The sequence below is a fragment of the Neomonachus schauinslandi genome, chromosome 6, assembly GCF_002201575.2.
Source record: "Neomonachus schauinslandi chromosome 6, ASM220157v2, whole genome shotgun sequence".
In the NCBI taxonomy this organism is placed as follows: Eukaryota; Metazoa; Chordata; class Mammalia; order Carnivora; family Phocidae; genus Neomonachus; species Neomonachus schauinslandi.
Window position 1 is genome coordinate 138,936,177 of NC_058408.1, and position 18,930 is coordinate 138,955,106.

An 18,930-nucleotide genomic window follows, 5' to 3' on the forward strand; every position below is an offset into this window, starting at 1 on the left:
TATAACCTTTAGCAGGATAAGCTAAACTAAGTCAGTTCAACCACTGACAAGGTGTCATGATCAATTCACAAACCAGGTATGAACTAGGCTCCTGTGTTACAGCTTAAGAAACAGATCAAAGCCCAGCATCACTGAGTATGATCTTAACTGTACTAAGAGAGAATTGCTTTATTTCCTTTCAGAAATTTTGTAAAAGAGGGGCACCTGGGTGGCTCAGTCATTAAGTGTCTGCCTTCGGCTCAGGTCATGATCCCAGAGTCCTGGGATCCAGGCCCACATTGGGCTCCCCCTGCTCAGCGGGAAGCCTGCTTCTCCCTCTCCCACTCCCCCTGCTTGTGTTCCCTCTCTCATTGTATCTCTCTCTGTCAAATAAATAAACAAAATCTTTAAAAAAAAAAAGAAATTTTGTAAAAGAGACGTAAATTTTATTTTGGGGGAGAATGACCAGGGTGTTCATGGTTAACTAGTGTTTGTTCAAAGTAGGGGAGTAGAATAGGAAAAAATAACATTTATTGTTGATAGAAGATGTGGATGCAGGTCAGAACTTATTTTTGAGGTTCCTACAATAAAGTTTATAGAGTAATGAAGGTATAATATATTACGTGTAATTCAATGTTAAATAGTAAAAGGTACTTTTAGAATTTCATACTCAAGCTTCACTTGTTCTGAAATGTTTTTTCCATACCTAAGACTAACCACAAGAGTCAAGAAATTTTTGGAGCCAGAGCATATCTGCATAATCAAGAAACGTAGGCAGATATGCCTTGGCTCCAAAAATGAGAACATATTTTTATTTTCTAACTTAGCCAAAACATTAAGATATTTTTTAAATTGTGGAATATATACCAAATCACAGATTAGGAGGAACATATCCAAACATTCTCCAGCCCCCCCCCCCCCACAAAAAAAGAAATCAATTGTACATTTAAAAACCTGTAAAATATTTAAAAGGAAGATCATGATTTTCTAAATTCAATTAAGTAGTAATAGGAAAGGTTGAAGCCTTCGGGAGTTTTCAGATAACAAATGACAGGGGGGTAAATCCTTCTTCCTCTGCTAGCTTCTAAGCATAGTCCAGGCTAAATAAGAGGCTCTTCATTTAACCTGTTAATGGGTAACATCCATCACCTCTGAGTCCAGCCTTAAAATGGTCCTCAAGTGGAGACCATTATTAAATGTTTAAAGAAAACTGAAGTCACACAATGACATTTCCCCAGCTTATGATAGCATAGATTAATCAATGAAGACAATTTGTACATTATCTTTGGAATGTGAATATAGAATGGTTTTAAATATTCCAAATCCTCAGAGTCTACTTAAAAACTGATACTGATGATACTTTCTCCAAGCTGTTTATAAATGACATTATTTGCAGCAGTGGTCAATATGGACATTATTTCATGTGCCTATCACAGAGCAAATGCATAATAAACATCCGTCGTACAAATGAATGAACAAATGAATGTTAAGCAACATAAAAACAATCAGATCTACTGGGTTACTTTGGCAGCATTAAAAGGATAGCATTTGACCAATCCCAGAGTAGTTTATTCTATTGTGTTTGTAATTTACCTACTGTATATAATCACATACATTTTGTTTACATTAGACTGTAAATATTTATATTATTAATGTCATTTGATACAAATTCAATATTTACAATTGTGTCTATTGGTTTAATTTGAGAATTTATTCAATGTCCTTAATGTATCTCGATATGGTTTAATTTGAGAATTTATTCAATGTCCTTAACGTACTTCAATAACATTGTATACATTGTAGGGAATCAATTATGCCCTTTGAATGAATGTTCTGAGAGCTCAGGAGTAATTACAGGGATTTTTTATGGACCTAAAAAGCAAGAAAATGTCAAGTACTTTTATTGTATACATTGTAACATATTTCTATCATCTCAAGTCTTTCTGTATCATGTCCTCTCTCTTCCATCTCTTTGCCCTTAAAATTTTTCACATTTGTTTGATCTAAACTGCTACATTGCGGGGAGGGAGGGCATGTGGCTTCTTTTTGCTTATTACTGTGAAAATGTGCTTTTTTGATAGAGAGGTCCTGTGAGCCAGCTAATGCACTGGCAGGTGAACTAACTTTTACTGCCAAATGAGTCAGCTGACATGGGAACATTAATATATTTGAATGGACACGAATTGACAATGCCATGAGGAGGTATTGGTATAGCTTAATGGAACAAACTGTCAGGAAAATGTAGGTTGGGTATGATGGGCAAGCATCAAGAACGTTTCCATATTCACAAGTATCTCCCTTTCCTAATCTGGACTGTTGTCTCTTGGATACCTCCACTAAATTGCAAATACCGCCGGAGGAATGACACCTTCAACTATCATCAGGTGTTAGTATTAGATTAAAATTGCTGATATTCAGATGTTCTGACCTACATAAGTAGTACTTCTATTTGATTCAACATCATACCTTCTTAGGGATAGTTCATGAGATTACCTTGTTATTGAACTGAGAAGAGAGAGGACAAGAAATCTCTGAGAGAGGGGAAGATCTGGAGTATGAAGTATTGCCTACGGTTGGCTGTGTTATCAGGATCCATGACACCTCCCTCATTCTAGACATAATGATTCCGTTATTGCTTCCAAGAGTCTATGTCTTTTATGGCCATTTTATATTCATGTAAAGTTTATAGTGCACTCATGTAAGACTCGATGTAGACTGAAATCCCCCAAACTTTTTCATTTAGGTTGATTCAAAGCCATGTTTTCTAGGACTTGTGGTTGAAAATTGGTTTTTAACATCTAGAATTTAATGTTCACCTCTATAAAAGTAATTTCAATTCAGCTTCGTTCTCTAGCTTGTATAGTGTGGTTAGTGGTTACTGAATACTGGTTAAAATTATGGACTTTGGATTCAAGCAGACCTGGATTCTACTAAGTCTAACTGCCACTGTTAGTTGTTGGACTTTTGGCAAGCTGCTTACTCATTTTGAGCCTTAACTGACTCGCCTTTACATGCCACTCATACTTCTCAGAGTCGTTAGACGACTTACATGTGCATTAGATGAATTATTGTGCTAATACTGCACGTTCCAAAGAAAAGACTAGTCCTTGACTGGCTCCCGGGAGATAACCTCTCACCCCTTGGCATATCCTGCCTGAAAAGAATGTTTTAGGATGCCTGAGGTCTTGGGCTACACTGTATCAGGTGGACAAGATAGTTTATGCTAACAAGAAGACTTAGGGCGAACGCCTGTTCTTGTATACCTGAGGTCCTGGACCACATGTTAATTTGTTTTCTGGGTGCTAGAGACTGAGCAGCTAAGGTCAGTCATGCAGGTACTGTATGCCTACATGACAGAGCCCCAGTTCAAACCCTGGATACCAAAGCTCAGGAGAGCTCCCCTGACTGGCAACACTTCACACATGTTGTCACATTTTATTACTTGGAGATTCAAGTACTGTCCTTGTGACCCCACTAGGAGATGATAACTGGAAGCTTGTGCCTGGTTTCTCCTGGTGCTTTCATCCTAAGCGCCTTTTACTTTTGCTGATTTTAATCCGTATCCTTTCACTATAATCAGTGGTGACCAATAAATATTATAGCTTTCTTGAATTCTATGAGTCCTTCTAGAGAGTCTATTCTGAGGTTGGTCTTAGGGACGCCCACACATCCGTTTATGCTCTGCTAGCTATATATCCTTGGTCAAATGCTCTAACCTCATTTAATTTCATTTTCTCATCCGTAAATGGGGATGATAATAATTATAGTAGCTACGTTGTAGTGAAGTTCCGGGACCCAGTCTATATTTTATTTTCTCCACAAGCATTACTTGAGAGTTACTATAGAAATTCCAGGAAAATGTAAAGTGCCAGCACAGAACATAACACACACACACATATATATATTCTCTTAAGCAATCTCTTTTGCAAGTGCTCATATCTTCCCTCTCCCCTGGCCCCAGATATCATTTCTGGGCTAGAAGATCTAACCTCAACTACTGCAGAGATGTCTTCTTCCAAACTCTTCACCGCTCATGGACCTAATTCTCCTCTTATCAGTGGCTGACTTTTCCCATTTTCATCCCCAAACCATCTCCTTGATGGAGAAGTCAGGCAAAATAGGAGCTTTGTCACCTGATTGGCCTCAAGCAGTAAATTGATCTTTCTTGATCTTCTTTAAAATTTCCTTTGATGTCTCTGGAATTTTTTCTTTTTTTTCCTAGTCCCAAATCTTTAAGACTTTAACTTCTCTGGCCTTACTCCTTCCTACATGTTTGTGATATTATCTATCCCTTCTTTAAAAAAATTCTTTGCTTAATTAAAAATTTTACATTATTGCCACTCTTTTCCCTTAATTATGAAACTTATGATCAAAATTAAAATATTAAAAATATTTATACCTTAGAAAATAAAACTTTGTTAAAGAAGTCTAACTCTAAAGAAACACAAATGTATTTCCTTTAAATAACTTGGTTCACAGCAGAGGTTCTTATGCAACCACTGGCTTCTTTAATTACCTTCCCTATGAGGATAATTTCCTTTTCAATTAGGATAATTTGAAATGGCAGAGACAGAAGATTTTTGGGGGAGGGGGAGAGTTTTTCAGCTCTCTCAAATTTCATGTAATGAAACATGCCCATCTGTTCCCTGAACTTTTAAAAAAACATGCCTTTCTCAAGGCCAGCTCTCCAGCTCTCTCTTCCTGGTTATCAGGAACACCCTTTTGTGCTTCAGTTTTAAAATGAGGGTCTTACAGTATATGGTCTAGAAGTTCTCATCAAGCACTATTTTCTTTTTTTTTTTTAAGATTTTATTTATTTATTTGAGGGAGAGAGAGAGGGCATGAGTGCAGGGCAGAGGCAGAGGGAGAGGGAGAAGCAGACTCCCCACTGAGCAGGGAGTCCAGAGCAGGGTTCATCCCAGGACTCCAAGATCATGACCTAAGCCGAAGGCAGATGCCTAACCAACTGAGCCACCCAGGCGCACCCAAGCACTATTTTCTATGCTTCTATTGTCTATAGGAAGCTATATAAATGAGCGACAATAGAAGCCTTTGTAAAGAACAGCTTTCCCAGGCATACATGCCTATGGCAAGGATCAAAGAAGTGCCCCAAGAATGCAACCATGGTAGAACCAGTGGCAGATTTGGAATCAAACCTGAGAGTATTATCAACTTTTAGGTCTCATTAAATAACAACCTTTGGAGATGACTGGGTAGTTGAGGGCAGCATGGAAGCTGGTCTAGAAAGTTGGGGCTTTATAATATAGCATGAAGTGATCATATTTTCTCTTTGCATCAGTTCCATACATACACAAAAATGGAGATAAAAGCATTGAGGCTGCACTTGGAATATACATCTATTATTTTATGTATTGAGCACTCTACTTTTCTGGAAACTGTCACTAACTCTCCTGTATTTACATGGTTTCTGCTGGAGCTGCCATGTTTATTCATTCAGTTATTCCACAACTATTTATTGAGTGCTATGTGTGACACTCTTCCAGGCCCTGGAGACATAGCCATGAATAAAATATACAAAAATTCCTCATCCGGAGCTTACGTTCTGATGGAGGAAATAAGACATTAAACGAAATAAGTAAATATTTGGTATGTCACATAAAACGTGCTATGGAGAAAAATCAAGCAGGAAAGTGAAAAAAGATGAAGGGACAAAGTGAGAGGAGCACTATGTTCCGTAGTTGACCAAGACGGACTTCATCCAGGATATTTTTGGAGTTAGATCAAAACAGGATGGTTTAAACCCAGACTGCGGAATGAGGAGTAGAAAAAAAAAGCCTGTTAGATGCAAAAGAGAAGCACGAAGACACAAGAGAGTAGCAGAAAAAGAGGATGTGGGTGGAGAGAGAGAACCTGAGAGAGAACTTTTCAGGTTCTGCCTAACATTCCAGTATACTTCTGATAAATCCTTTTTCTAAAATCCTTCTGATACATTTTAAACTGGATCAGTTACTGTCACTCCAAACCAAAGAATCCTAACTCATAGACATATTAAGTAAGATAACTTGTACATTCAAGGCTTGATCGATGTGGGAGATGTGGGTTACCTCAGAAAATTAGAGCTCGATGCTTCTGACGCCAAGAGTACAGATTTGATAGCAGAGTAGAATTAATTTTTCTGTTTCCTAGCATTCCAGAAATAAAATGTGCAAGAAATTTCAATTTTTCTGGTTTTTTTTTTCAAGTTTTTATTCATATCTAGTTAGTTAACATATATGGTAAAATTGGTTTCAAGTGTAGAATTTAGTGATTTTTCACTTCCATATGACACCCAGGGCTCTTCCGTTTTCTTTTAATCAAATTAACTCTGATTCTGCACTGGCATTGTGGAAAATTCAAATGGAACCATTATATTTCACCTCTATTTCTGTTCTCCCACCACTCTCTCCATCCTGGAGTCACAAAAGAATTAGGGAAGCTGTCTAGACCCCTGGGAAAAGGCTCTCTAATCTCCAAGTCGCTATTGTTCAATCCTGCTTTAAACTTTCTCTTAAAGTCCCTGGCTCTCTGCTTCTCGCCAAGAGGAGAGCACAGAAATCTGTGCTGAGGCTAACGGATGCTTTGCTTCTCAGGGTGCAGTCCTCCCTTCTGAAGTTGTGGCACCTTCCTGGAAAAGGAAAAATCTTGAAGCAGGCTCAAGTATCCGCTCAGGTAATCACGGGACTTGCAAATCATTCACTTTCTCTCACTTTATTCTCAGAACAATTCTATTCTCTTCTGGCCTTCAACACACCCCCATGCATAATATTTTTATTTAGCTTAGGCTTTTAGAATAGACTATAACATTAAGTGACTTCCATTTCCAATTCAGCTTTCCACCTTGCAAAAACTCCCCAAAGATTTTTTTGGCTTTTGTTTTTGTAGTATAATATACATAACATAAAATTTTCCATTGTAACCATTTTTAAGTGTACATTTCTCTGGCATTAAGTACATTTACAGTGTTGTGTACCCTAAAGGTTTAATGAGAGTCTGGCGATCTGACTAAAATGGGGAAGGATGAAAATATAGAAATAAATACTATATTTGAAACACTGTTTTTTGGTGTATTTGTTGAATAAATGGGGAAAGTTCCACAATTGGGAATTTTGAGCAGCAGAGAGGCATCATTAGTATAGTAAGCTTTAAGGTGCAAGAGGATGATGAGGAGAAAGGGTGGCTGTAAGGAAACTTGGGGAAACAATGAAGCCAAACTTTATCTGTCCCACAATACTCATAATACCGTTTAATGTATCTGAAACAGAAGTAAAATGAAGACTTTTTCTCCACTCTGCCTTGTGTCGGGATCAGAACAATGTTCCTGAATTTTGATGGGGGTATAAATAACTTCCAGAGAGAAAGTCTCAAATCGAAAGTAAAGTTTAGTTTCATGAATTGCAATAATGCCTTTTGATATGTAAGCAATGGGTTACTAAGGGATGCAATCCACAGAAGAGTTAGTATTAAAAATCTTTTAAGTATTAAAAATCTTAAGACTTATTAAGAATTACAGCGGGGGTAGTAGGGGGTGGGGTATACAGGAATGCATCAAATTAAGCTCAAGTGATTTAGCATTGGCTTGGCTTAGAAGTTTCTTTTGGGAATTTGAAGAACTCGTATCCGTTTATTCATTCTGAAATATTTAGTTAAACGCCTACTCTGTGTAAGACGCTGGGGATACAGCAGTGAAGAGGTAGTTTCCTTTCTTTAAAGAGCTTACATTTGGGTGTATTGGAATTCTGAATCGTGAATCCAAGGGCACGATAAATCGAATGAAGCAGTGAACTGAGGGAGCCATGATTCTTCACAAACCGCAGCAAAATCAGTATTTTAAGTTTTCTATTTTTGGAAGCTGGGTGCTCTTTAGTTCTGGAAGGGGGGTGGGCAGGTGGGATGTAAAGAGATTGCCCGCCAAATATATACACAGACTTCGTGTTTGGCTTCAGCAGTTTAGGACTGGAACTCCAAATTACACCTGCAGCATCGAACTAACCCGACCTAGGAGGCAGATAGGATTCCAGGAGAAAAACTACTCCATCAGAACCCTCAGAAGGTACAGCCATCGCAGCCTACAGCAGAAGGCCATGAACTACAATTCCCACACGCCCTTGCGACAGCCCCTCCCACCAGCACTACTTCGCAGTATGGGAAAGATGGAGGGACGTCGGGCGCACTCCTGTTGCGTCATTAGAGTGCGACTCCAGATACAAATAGGTCTGGGCTACTAAAGTATGGCAGCTGCTGAGGCGGCGGTGGTATCGTCGTCATCTTTGGAAACAGACACAGCCCTGGTCCCTGAAACTGCAGGAACAGCCGCAGCAACGGCCGCCGCCTCACCAGCGACGGCTGCAGTCGCGGCCGTCGCGGCCGCTGCCAGAACCGGATCCGAAGCCAGGGTCTCCAAGGCCGCTTTGGCTACTAAGCTGCTGTCCCTGAGCGGCGTGTTCGCCGTGCACAAGCCCAAAGGGCCCACTTCAGCCGAGCTGCTGAATCGGCTGAAGGAGAAGCTGTTAGCAGGTACTGCAGCCCGGGTGGGGACCAGGCTGAGGCGGTCGCCGCGAGAGCGGAAGCCGCAGAGAGCCAATGGGCTTTTTTTGCGCGCTTGTGGCTCGAGAAGTAAAAGGAGGGGAAAGGGAGGATGACCACTGAATTAGCTCTGAACAGAAATCTGGGGCATCTCGGGCTTGGACTTGCCCTGACGTGAACTCCTGTAGCCTAGTTGGCCGTTGTCGTTCTCAAGGGAAGAACAAAAAACAAAACACAAAATCCCCACACGTACACAAATAAACCTCTTCCCTTGGGCAGACAAACTAATATTCTGTAATCTGATCGCCCAGGAGCCTTTTGTTTGGCTCGGGTTGATAAACCCCTCTTGGAGGAAGCACTGGCTCTCTACCCCCAAAGTTGCATTCTTAAAATAGTTTGGAGATACAGATATTACTCATTTAACCAAGACTTTAATGCAGAGATTTTCACATAGTGGACATAAGAATTATTTAGAGTCCCTTGTACAAATGCAGATTCCCGATCCCTGCCCTCCCAGAGATTGTGATTTTGAGGTTCTGGGGTATTTTTTAGGAAACCATTTTTAAACTGTTCCTCCACGTGATTCTGGTGTTAAGTGGCCTTTGGACCACATTTTGAGGAACACTAAATATAATTTGAGAGCATTCTTTTTTGTTTGTTTCTTCATGTACACTGGGAGAATATTAGAAAAGCCTGGAGGATCCCTCCGTTCGTCAGCCCAGTAGATTATTTCGGACAGTGGCATCAAGGAACCTTAGATTTATTGGTCATCTACAATAGCCAGATCTAGCCTATAGAGATGGGAAGATGAAAGATCCTGTCTTTTAACTGAGCTTCTAGCATAGAAATTTCTGCAGACTTTGGTGATAAAACTATTTGCTACATATTCAGGGCTCTCCTGAATTTGGCCCTGGCCTGTCTTTCCATTAAAAAACAGTCCAGGGGGCGCCTGGGGGGCTCAGTTGGTTGAGCGACTGCCTTTGGCTCAGGTCATGATACTGGAGTCCCGGGATCGAGTCCTGCATCGGGCTCCCTGCTCGGCGGGGAGTCTGCTTCTCCCTCTGACCCTCCCCCCTCTCATGTGCTCTCTCTCTCATTCTCTCTGTCTCAAATAAATAAATAAAATCTTCAAAAAAAAAAAAAAAACAGTCCAGGAACTTTTCTTCTCCACCTCCCCCTCCTCCTTCTTCTTTTTAAGATTTATTTATTTTAGAGTGAGAGAGAGAGAGAGAGAGTACAAGCAGGGGGAAGAGGCAGAAGGAGAGGGAGAGACTCAAGCAGACTGCCCCGCTGAGCATGGCTTTCTTCTAGAAGCCTCTCACTCAGATGCACATATTCTCATTACTCCATTTCTATGTTGCCTTGACTGTCTAGTCTATATTTTATGTTAGCTAGACCAGGCTACCTGGGAAGGTTCTAAAAGATACGAATTTCAAGGCAGCACATTCTGATGCCAGCCAGGTTTGACACCCACTGATTTATGCCATTGTTAATGGTCATAGCCTCTATTAACAATTCTGGCCTTTCCCTTTATTGATTCATGCTATACTAAAATCCTTGCTCTTCTTTGTCTATCTGAATCCTTCAAGGCCCAAAATATCAGAATTTTATAGCCAGAAAAGACCTTAAGAGATACTCTTCCATAAATGCTACCAATAGGATGAACCAAATTCCAATATAGTAGAGGTGGCATGTCTTCGAACTTGAAAGAGGTAAATTTGGACACAAAGGGAAGAAGCAGGTTTGTGGGCCTTCATACTCCAAGGAGTGTCAAGTTGAAAAATACAGAGAGTTCTCCAAAAGTTTTCTATAAATTTATAGATGAGAGGTCCATAATGAATTACCAGTGAAGGGTGAAAGGTTTGAAGCCTGGGCCTGTCCTTATGGTTGCATTCTTAAAAATAGTTTGGAGAAAGCAGGCCCTTCCACGCACGGTGATATAATCAGAAAGTGGCATGAAGACTGTGTTCCAGACAGATGGTGTTCTGTAATTACGTGGTCAGGCCAGGCAACACAGCACATCCTTTTGGCCATCTATTCTGGCTTCTCCATTATTGCTCTGCTTCCTTTCTCTTCTTTTCTCTGTCCTCTCGTTTCATTTCTTTTGCTCTATTTTTAATCTTCTCCGTGTCAGTGGTTATAAGGGAAGTTTGATGGGTTTGGGAGTTGTAGATCAATACAGCTGTTCTTTCCTTTCTCATATGAAGTTCAGTAGCCAATATTCTGTCAATGTATTGATATATATATAACAATAATAATGATAGTAATAACAATAACTTATTGAGTGCCATGTAGTTTCCAAAGCACTTTCAGATAACATTATTTCAATTTATCTTTACAGTAGGAAGATGAGATGGCCCAGATTGGCATTTTCTTTTTTTTTTTTTTTTTAAAGATTTTATTTATTTATTTTGACAGAGAGAGAGACAGCGAGAGAGGGAACACAAGCAGGGGGGAATGGAAGAGGGTGAAGCAGGCTTCCCGCCGAGCAGAGAGCCCGATGCGGGGCTCAATCCCAGGACCCCGGGATCATGACCTGAGCCGAAGGCAGACGCTTAACGACTGAGCCACCCAGGCGCCCCGGCATTTTCTTTTTTTAAATCTAAATGCTTCAGAGTTTAAGAGGCAACTTAACTGTTACCTACTTCCCACATAACCTTTTGTTAAGATTAACTTCTTGAAGGAATTGAGGGTTTTGATTTGGAGAGAAGGGCAACAAAAATAGATAATTTGGAACATTAGTGTTCTTAGAGGTAGCCTTTTGAAAGGTACGCTGGACATTAGGTAGCTGGGGGTACCAGCAAAGAATACCAGGAAACGAGAGAATTAGAAATGAAATCAAGAACTTTTAAAACTAGCTGCCTATATAAAAACTAACTTCTTTTCATCATTCTCAGCCCACTACTCCTAGGAATTTACTAGGTTTTTCAGGGTTAGCCTGGATATTTGCTCACATTTAAAAAAATTTTTTTTTCCCCTTAGAAAATGAATTCCACTTTCTACACAACTAATTTTGGAATACTGTTTCTTTGTAATTTAGGGAGTATCTGTATATTTTTAAGTCTGTTCTCTGCTAATAATGTTATCTTAATCTGTTAAGTTTGTACAGTCCTTTTTGTTTTGAGTACTCCATCCACCCTCCCCCCACATTTATGTAGATCTTACTTCATTTGTCTTGCTAATTGCCATTTTTCATCCAATTACTCTCATAGAAGCTGGAATGCCTTCTCCAGAATGGACCAAAAGGAAAAAGCAGACTTTGAAAATTGGACATGGAGGGACGCTAGACAGTGCAGCCCGAGGAGTTCTGGGTAAGAGATATGAATGGAAGTTTGATGTAACTACCACATATTATAGAAAGAAATATTGATTGAGAGCAGGTAAAGCCATGCCATTTTCAGTCTTTTGGAGTATTTCAGATCTACTGGATTTATAACGCCATCTTCAAAAGAAGCCCTTAAATGGTACGAGGTATACAAAGCTATTAGAAATAGCCACTTTTTTGTGTGGATGGGGCTTTGAGACAGGATTTGTATCTGTGAAGAAAAGAGTTAACGTAGCAGGCCTGAAATTGCTATGTTTAGAAAGGCCTGCTTGCAAGGCTCGCCCTTGGCAGGTATCTGGGGGAACTTGGATTTGAGAATGTTCCCACCCTTCCATATCTGATAAGGGTGGTTTGCTGTGCCTCATCTGTTGGTGTGAACAGTGTGGTATATGCCGAACACCTGCTTTCCTTTTGGAGTCTGGAATTTTGTCCTACCACTTGGGCAGGTGTGTCTGGGTAACCATCCTCACCCCCCTCCCCCAATTAAGAACTTTGGGCACCGAGTTTCTAATAGGCTTCCCTGAGTAGGAACATTGCACATGCTTTTTACATGTTGGAGAAAGGAGCATGCTCTAGTTTCCCTGTCATAGGAGGAAGAGAGAATAAGGAAACCTATGTGTGGATTTCTCCAGTGTCTTTTTCCCTTTATGATCCTACTATATAACGTTACTATGTCACTGTAGTGAGTCTTAGCCATGTATGAATCTTCCAACGTGGAGTGTCGTGTTGGGGATTCCTGACAAAGTATTTGGCTCTCTTTTTTTTTGCCTGTCTCAGATTTCATCTCTGAGATCAGCTCTTTTGAGAAAGTGAGCCTAATGGATCCTGAGAGGAAGTCACACTTTCTCTTAGAGGTACAGTGAGCATTATTGCTTGTGGAGGCGGATTGGTATAATTGACTGACAGGAGAAAAATCACTTATCCCTTTTTATTCTTTTTTTTTTTTATGCCTCTGGTAGAGGTTCTAAAGTTTACAGACTGCTAAAGTGTGTATCCACATACTTTACAAATGTTTTAGATGTTTAAATTGTTTTACAAACTTTTTGTATAATTCTGTCCATAGTCTCAGAAATACATATGTTGGGATTCGTGTCCCCATATCCTAGAAACATACTTCTGTAGGACAATACTTACTTTTTTACGTGGTCTGGTGTCTTGTACTTTATTCTATTTCATTTTTTTTTAAGTGTTGATAATCCACTAATGATTTTGTCATGCATTAATGGGTTGTGATTCACGGTTTATAAAATACTGTGCTACAGTGTCCAGTCCATTTTATTAGAGCTAAAAAATTAGTTACAAAGAACAAACCTGATCTAAGCTGTCCAAAGGAAATGAATGATTATTTAGAAGAAAAGGATAAAGTTGGTGAAGAAAATTCTGTTTTTCAAGGAAGTTAGAAACAATGTATGATTGTGCACTTCCAAAAATTAGTTTTTAATTCATTTGGAAAAATAGCTTTACTGAGGGTTTAAATAGATTTATTATTATTATTTTTTAAGATTTTTATTTTTTTTTATTTATTTGAGAGAGAGAGAGAGCATAAGAGGGGGTAGGGTCAGAGGGAGAAGTAGACGCCCTGCCGAGCAGGGAGCCCGATGCCGGACTCCATCCCGGGACTCCGGGATCATGACCTGAGCTGAAGGCAGTCGCTTAACCAACTGAGCCACCTAGGTGCCGGAGGGTTTAAATAGATTTAAAAAAAACACAAGGAAATCCCTTTTCCTGAGTTAGAGAACTTGAATAGGCAAATTCTGACCACTTAAAGTTACTGTTTCTTACCGTAACTAATGATAATCATTTAATGAGCAGCGTACTATGTGTGAAGTCTTCAGCTTAGGGCATACATAAATTAAATACTTTAATCCTCTTGTAAACCTATAAGGTAGGTGTTACTATTCCTCATTTTACAGAAGAAATGAAGACCCCGAGAGAGAGTGCACTGTCATGGTTTGTGGCAGAGTCAGAATTTTGAGCCAGATCTGCTCAGTTCCAGAGCTTCTGCCCTAAGTTGTTATGGCAAATACTTGGGCCTCCTGCCCTCCTGCCACCCCCATTGCAGGGTTACCTAGCAGTCATAGCATTCTTTGTGACTGGTCCTCAAAGTGGCGTCACAATTTTTATTAGTTCAGTGCTCCTGGAGTTGAAGCCTATTCATTGTAACCATTCTGTTCTACTGTTTTCCACGGCACAGCACCAAGAATATGAGAAGAGATAGGATAAGGTCCGCTGTTTATTTATGAATAGACGAATTGTATTCATTTCTGGTGGTTTTTACTCACTGGTATGCAGAAAGTAGTGATATTCAAGGCAGTGAATAAATAAGTTTATTTTTTACCCTACAGCTAAGGGATCTTGTTGAAATTTCCATTTCAGTATTATGAAAGGCTGGCATTTGGCTAAGATTTGTATGAGTGGAAGAAATTGCATTGGAAATAATTTCCTATTTGGAGGCTTAATTTATATTTGATCACCCAGGAACTTTTATGATGATATAAGCTGTGCATATGTCACATTTATTTTTTTTTTATTTTTTATTTTTTATTTTTTTAAGATTTTATTTATTTATTTGAGAGAGAGAGAATGAGAGACAGAGAGCATGAGAGGGAGGAGGGTCAGAGGGAGAAGCAGACTCCCTGCCGAGCAGGGAGCCCGATGCGGGACTCGATCCAGGGACTCCAGGATCATGACCTGAGCCGAAGGCAGTCGCTTAACCAACTGAGCCACCCAGGCGCCCCAATATGTCACATTTATTAATTTGTTTTCTAATACCTATAGTTCCCAAGGAGGAATAAGGTAAAAAAAAATGTAGGTATTTAGTCACAGAATAAAGGGTATTCATTGTTTAAATTAGTAATTCTGGAGACTTAGAAGTTGATTTTTGTTGTATGGTGGAATAAACACTGGGTTCTAATCATCATGAGTTTGTGAACCTAGCAGCTTTACTAAGTACACACAGCCTGGGAAAAATCTATACCCTCTCTGAATTTCCATTTGTTTATCTCTTGAAAGGGGTAAGTAACATCTACCATAACTTTCAGTAGATTTATTGAAATATCAGATGAAATATCTATAACCTACAGATGTAAGCTATACTCTGTCAAGTGCTTTATAGAGGTCTTTTTTTTTTTTTTTAAACAAAACTGGACCTGTATGAAAAAATATACTTTTACTTTCAACATGTGGACTGTTTTTGCTGGGACTTTTTTCCTTTGTAATATTAATGGTACGGATTTAAGAATTTAGTTGACAATTTAAGATGTAATCTGAAATTTGGGTTTATAATTCTATTAACCTATATTATATATGATATATATGACATATAATTCTATAAAGAGGGCTTGTAAGATTCTTAAAAATCCTATGGTAAGTAGAATAATGGCCCCCTAAATATGCCTATGTCATAACCTCCAGAATCTATGAAGGTTCTATCACAATCTATGTTAGGTTCTATCACAAGAAGAAATTAAGGTTGCTAATGAGCTGCCTTTAAGATAAAGAGATTATCTTGGAATATCCAGGTAGACCCAGTGTAATCACAAGGGTCTTTAAAAGTGGAAGAGAGAGATGTGGCATTGGAAGCAGTGGTTGGAGTGTTGTGATTGCCGGCTTTGAATGAGGGAGTCACTGAGCCAAGGAATGTCAGCAGCCTCTAGAAGCTAGAAAAGGCAAGGAACCTCCCATAGAAAGACTCTAGAGAGAGTCTTTGGAAGAACATAGGGCCTTTAGAAAAGACTGCAGCCATGTAGACACCCTGATCTTTAGCTTAGTAAAACTAATTTCAGACTTCTGATCTCCAGAACTGTAAGATAATGTTTGTTGTTTTAAACTACTAAGTTGGTAATTTGTTGCAGCAGCAATAGGAAACGAATACACCCATTTATTATAAATCACCTGAAATGGAATCTCAGTTTCTGTCACTTCAAAAATTATTATTTTGGGGGGCGCCTGGGTGGCTCAGTAGGTTAAGTGTCTGCCTTCAGCTCAGGTCATGATCCCAGGGTCCTGGGAACAAGTCCCATGGCGGGCTCCTTGCTCAGCAGGGAGCCTGCTTCTCCCTGTGCCTGCCACTCACCCTGCTTGTGCTCTCTCTCTCTCTCTGACAAATAAATAAATAAGATCTTCAAAAAAATTATTTTTTTAACTTTAGAGGTTATAAAATTACTGAAAAATTTTAGAAAATATAAAAAACAATAAAGTTAAAAATGATCTATTTTCCACCTTCAGCAATAGTCACTGACATTTTTGCTATATTTTCTCCTAGCTTTATATCTCTGCAAAATTTTTAAAGTAAGCTGTTTTATTGTATGTACATTTGTATTCTTTTTTTTTTTTTTTACTTAACATCATAACATAATCATTTTTATGTTAAAGAACTCTCGGTAAACATTTTTCTTTTTTTAACTTTATTGAAGAATAATTGACAGATATAATTGTGTATATTTAAAGTATTGAAATCATATCAGGTATATTCTCCACCACAGTAGTATGAAACTAAGAAATCAATTACAGTAGGAAAGCTAGAAAACTCACAAATATGTAGAAGTTAACACACTTTGAACAGCCAATGGGAAAGGGAAAATCAGAGAATGTCTTGAAACAAGTGAAAATAGAAACACAACATACCAAAACTTACGGGATGCAGGAAAAGCAGTTCCAAGAGGGAAATAAACATTATTTTTAAGGGTGACATAATGTTCTGTCCTATCAGTTGTATCAAATACAGTTATTTAACCATTTCCCTATTTGAGATCATTGATCTTAGTAGAGTTTTGTTAGTAGGACTGATTTTGTGAGGAACATCTTTATGAATAAAACTCTTTTTGGTTTTGGATTATTAAGATAGATTTCTAGAAGTGGAAAGATACAGGTCTTTTAAGATGGTTGCAAGGGTGTTAGAGAATTAGGTAAATGGCAATAGAAACTTCCAACTGCAAAAGCTTTGGAATTACGTGTGTCATATCCTTGCCTGTTCTGAAGTGGCTTTCATCATTTAAAAAAGTCTATCTTTATGATTTGAGAATAGAATACTGGGACATTTGGATAGGTTTGGAGATAGTGGATTTTTTTACAGGGAGACATTTGAGCACAGAAAATTTGGGAGATGGAGAAAGAAAGTAGTCACTGTGAGAGTGCTTGGCAAACCCTGTTATTCATTCATTCTCCCAATTCTTCCCACTTTTCAAACTGTTGTGTCTCTGTTCATGCCTTTCTTTTCAGACAAACTGCTCATCTCTGTCTTCTTTAGTATTAGAAATCCTACTGACCTTTCCAGATTTGGCTGAAATGCTCTCTCCTACATGGGTAGCCTGTCCACCTTTGCTCTTTTATGTTGCTAGTGTAAAATTTCATTCTATTCTAACATTAACTCACTAAGGGCTGAAACCAGGTCTTACTTATTCCTGTGCCTGTGTAATAAGTACTGAATAAAATGTTCAATGATTGAATGAGAAGAAGCTGAGTAAAAATTCTGTCTAGTAAACTGTCCCTTGAATGAAAAGCCACTGGTTGGTTGGGCCTCAACTCCAGATAATCTTTCTACATACCACTTTTGTAGTAGTCTTCCTAGAATCCTGCTTTCACTGATCACCTAACTTCAGTGGGCCTTGGTTTTCTTGGATATAAAATGAGAAGATTAAGCTGGATAACTTTAAAATGCCTTCTTGTTTCAAATTCTATCATTCTGGATCACTGACCTAGCAGTGAAATCAGTGTTTCAACCATGATAAAGTCAAACATGTCAGCCTCTCTAAGACACCTGCACTCTGGTTGATAAATCCACTGTGCTCATTCTTGCATCTGAGTATTTGGGCAGTTTGTTCCTTTTTTAGAACATGCTTCTCTCTTCTCTGTATGTTCAAATTCTAAACATCCTTTAAGGCCTATCTCAAGCTCTGTTTGAAATGCTTGAATGAGCATTATCTGGCCTCTAGCAATTTAGAGTACTCCCTTCTTTGACCTCCTACAGCAATTATTCTGTGTTCATTTTGACTCTTACCCATATACTATCTTATTGCTATTTAGCATTATTCACTCATTAATTCATGCACCATTTTTTTGAGCACTTGCCATTTCCCTTATCTGTATTTTATTTTCCCCATGAGGTTATAAACTCTTTCAAAGTCAGGAAATGTTCTGTTCATTAAAAGTATTGTTCTTGGGACTGTGTACATAGTAGCTGTTCCAGAAATATTGACTGGGGATTCTTGAATGGAACAAAACTGAGTTGAATCTTTGTTATTATTATATAAAGTTTTTTTCCTGGACAGTAGCAGCTATCATTTGAAAAGTATGTTGCTCATCCTAGGATACTGAAGGCAGACAGTTGTTTTTATCTTAGTCTTTGAACTAATATGACTCTATCATAGAAGCTTGTGGGGGTTTGGGATGACTTAATGTGGGGGTTGAGATTTTGAGCTGGGTTTCGAAGGATGGATTTTGAACACTAGGGAGTTGGTACTATAGGCATTGGGCCCCTATTGAGGATTGTGGGGCTTTGTAGTGTGTTGTGCAGGTAATCAGAAATGGTTATAAAATGGTATGAATCGAAAGGGAAAGGGATCGAATGTAGAACAGTCAGGTTAGTAGTGGTTTAGGCTAATTTAGGCTTATGGCAGTGGGAAGAAAGCCTAGATGAGTAAGGTGGCAGAAGGATAAAAAGGAAGGGGGTCTACTGTTAGACTGGTCTGAATTTTGACTCCACCATATACTAGTTGTTAGATGCTGGGCAAAGTTCTTAGTCTCTCTCTGTCTCAGTTTCCTCATCTATAAAATAGGGATAATTATATTATTTTTTAGGGTTGTTATAAGGATTAAATGAGCTAATGAATGGAAAGCATTTAGAGTGGAATTTGATACATGGTAAACTCAATGAATGGTATCTGCTATAAATATTCATGATAATTCTTTTAGCTGGTCAGTCATTTCTTCTTGTTTTTTCTTGTAATTCTGAATTGTGGTGTTTATACTGTGTTCTTTTATGAAATCGTATCCATTGATGAGAAATACTTCAATTCTTATAAAAATTTGCTTTCTGTTAAGTGAAGAAATGATTGTAAACTCTCATTCTCTTCTGGTGAAATGTATTGTCATAAGGATAAAAA

The 18,930-nt window shown here is 38.7% G+C and overlaps 1 protein-coding gene across 1 annotated transcript in view; it reads left to right on the top strand.

Annotated features, from left to right (window-relative positions):
* The first annotated feature begins 8,202 nt into the window (after positions 1–8,202).
* TRUB1 (TruB pseudouridine synthase family member 1) overlaps positions 8,203–18,930 on the top strand; it is a 39,372-nt gene continuing 28,644 nt past the window's right edge. The window contains exons 1-2 of the mRNA XM_021699895.1: positions 8,203–8,493; positions 11,715–11,813. Coding sequence (XP_021555570.1) covers positions 8,208–8,493; positions 11,715–11,813 — 385 coding nt within the window. The 5' untranslated portion in view covers positions 8,203–8,207. The remainder of the gene's footprint in view (positions 8,494–11,714; positions 11,814–18,930) is intronic.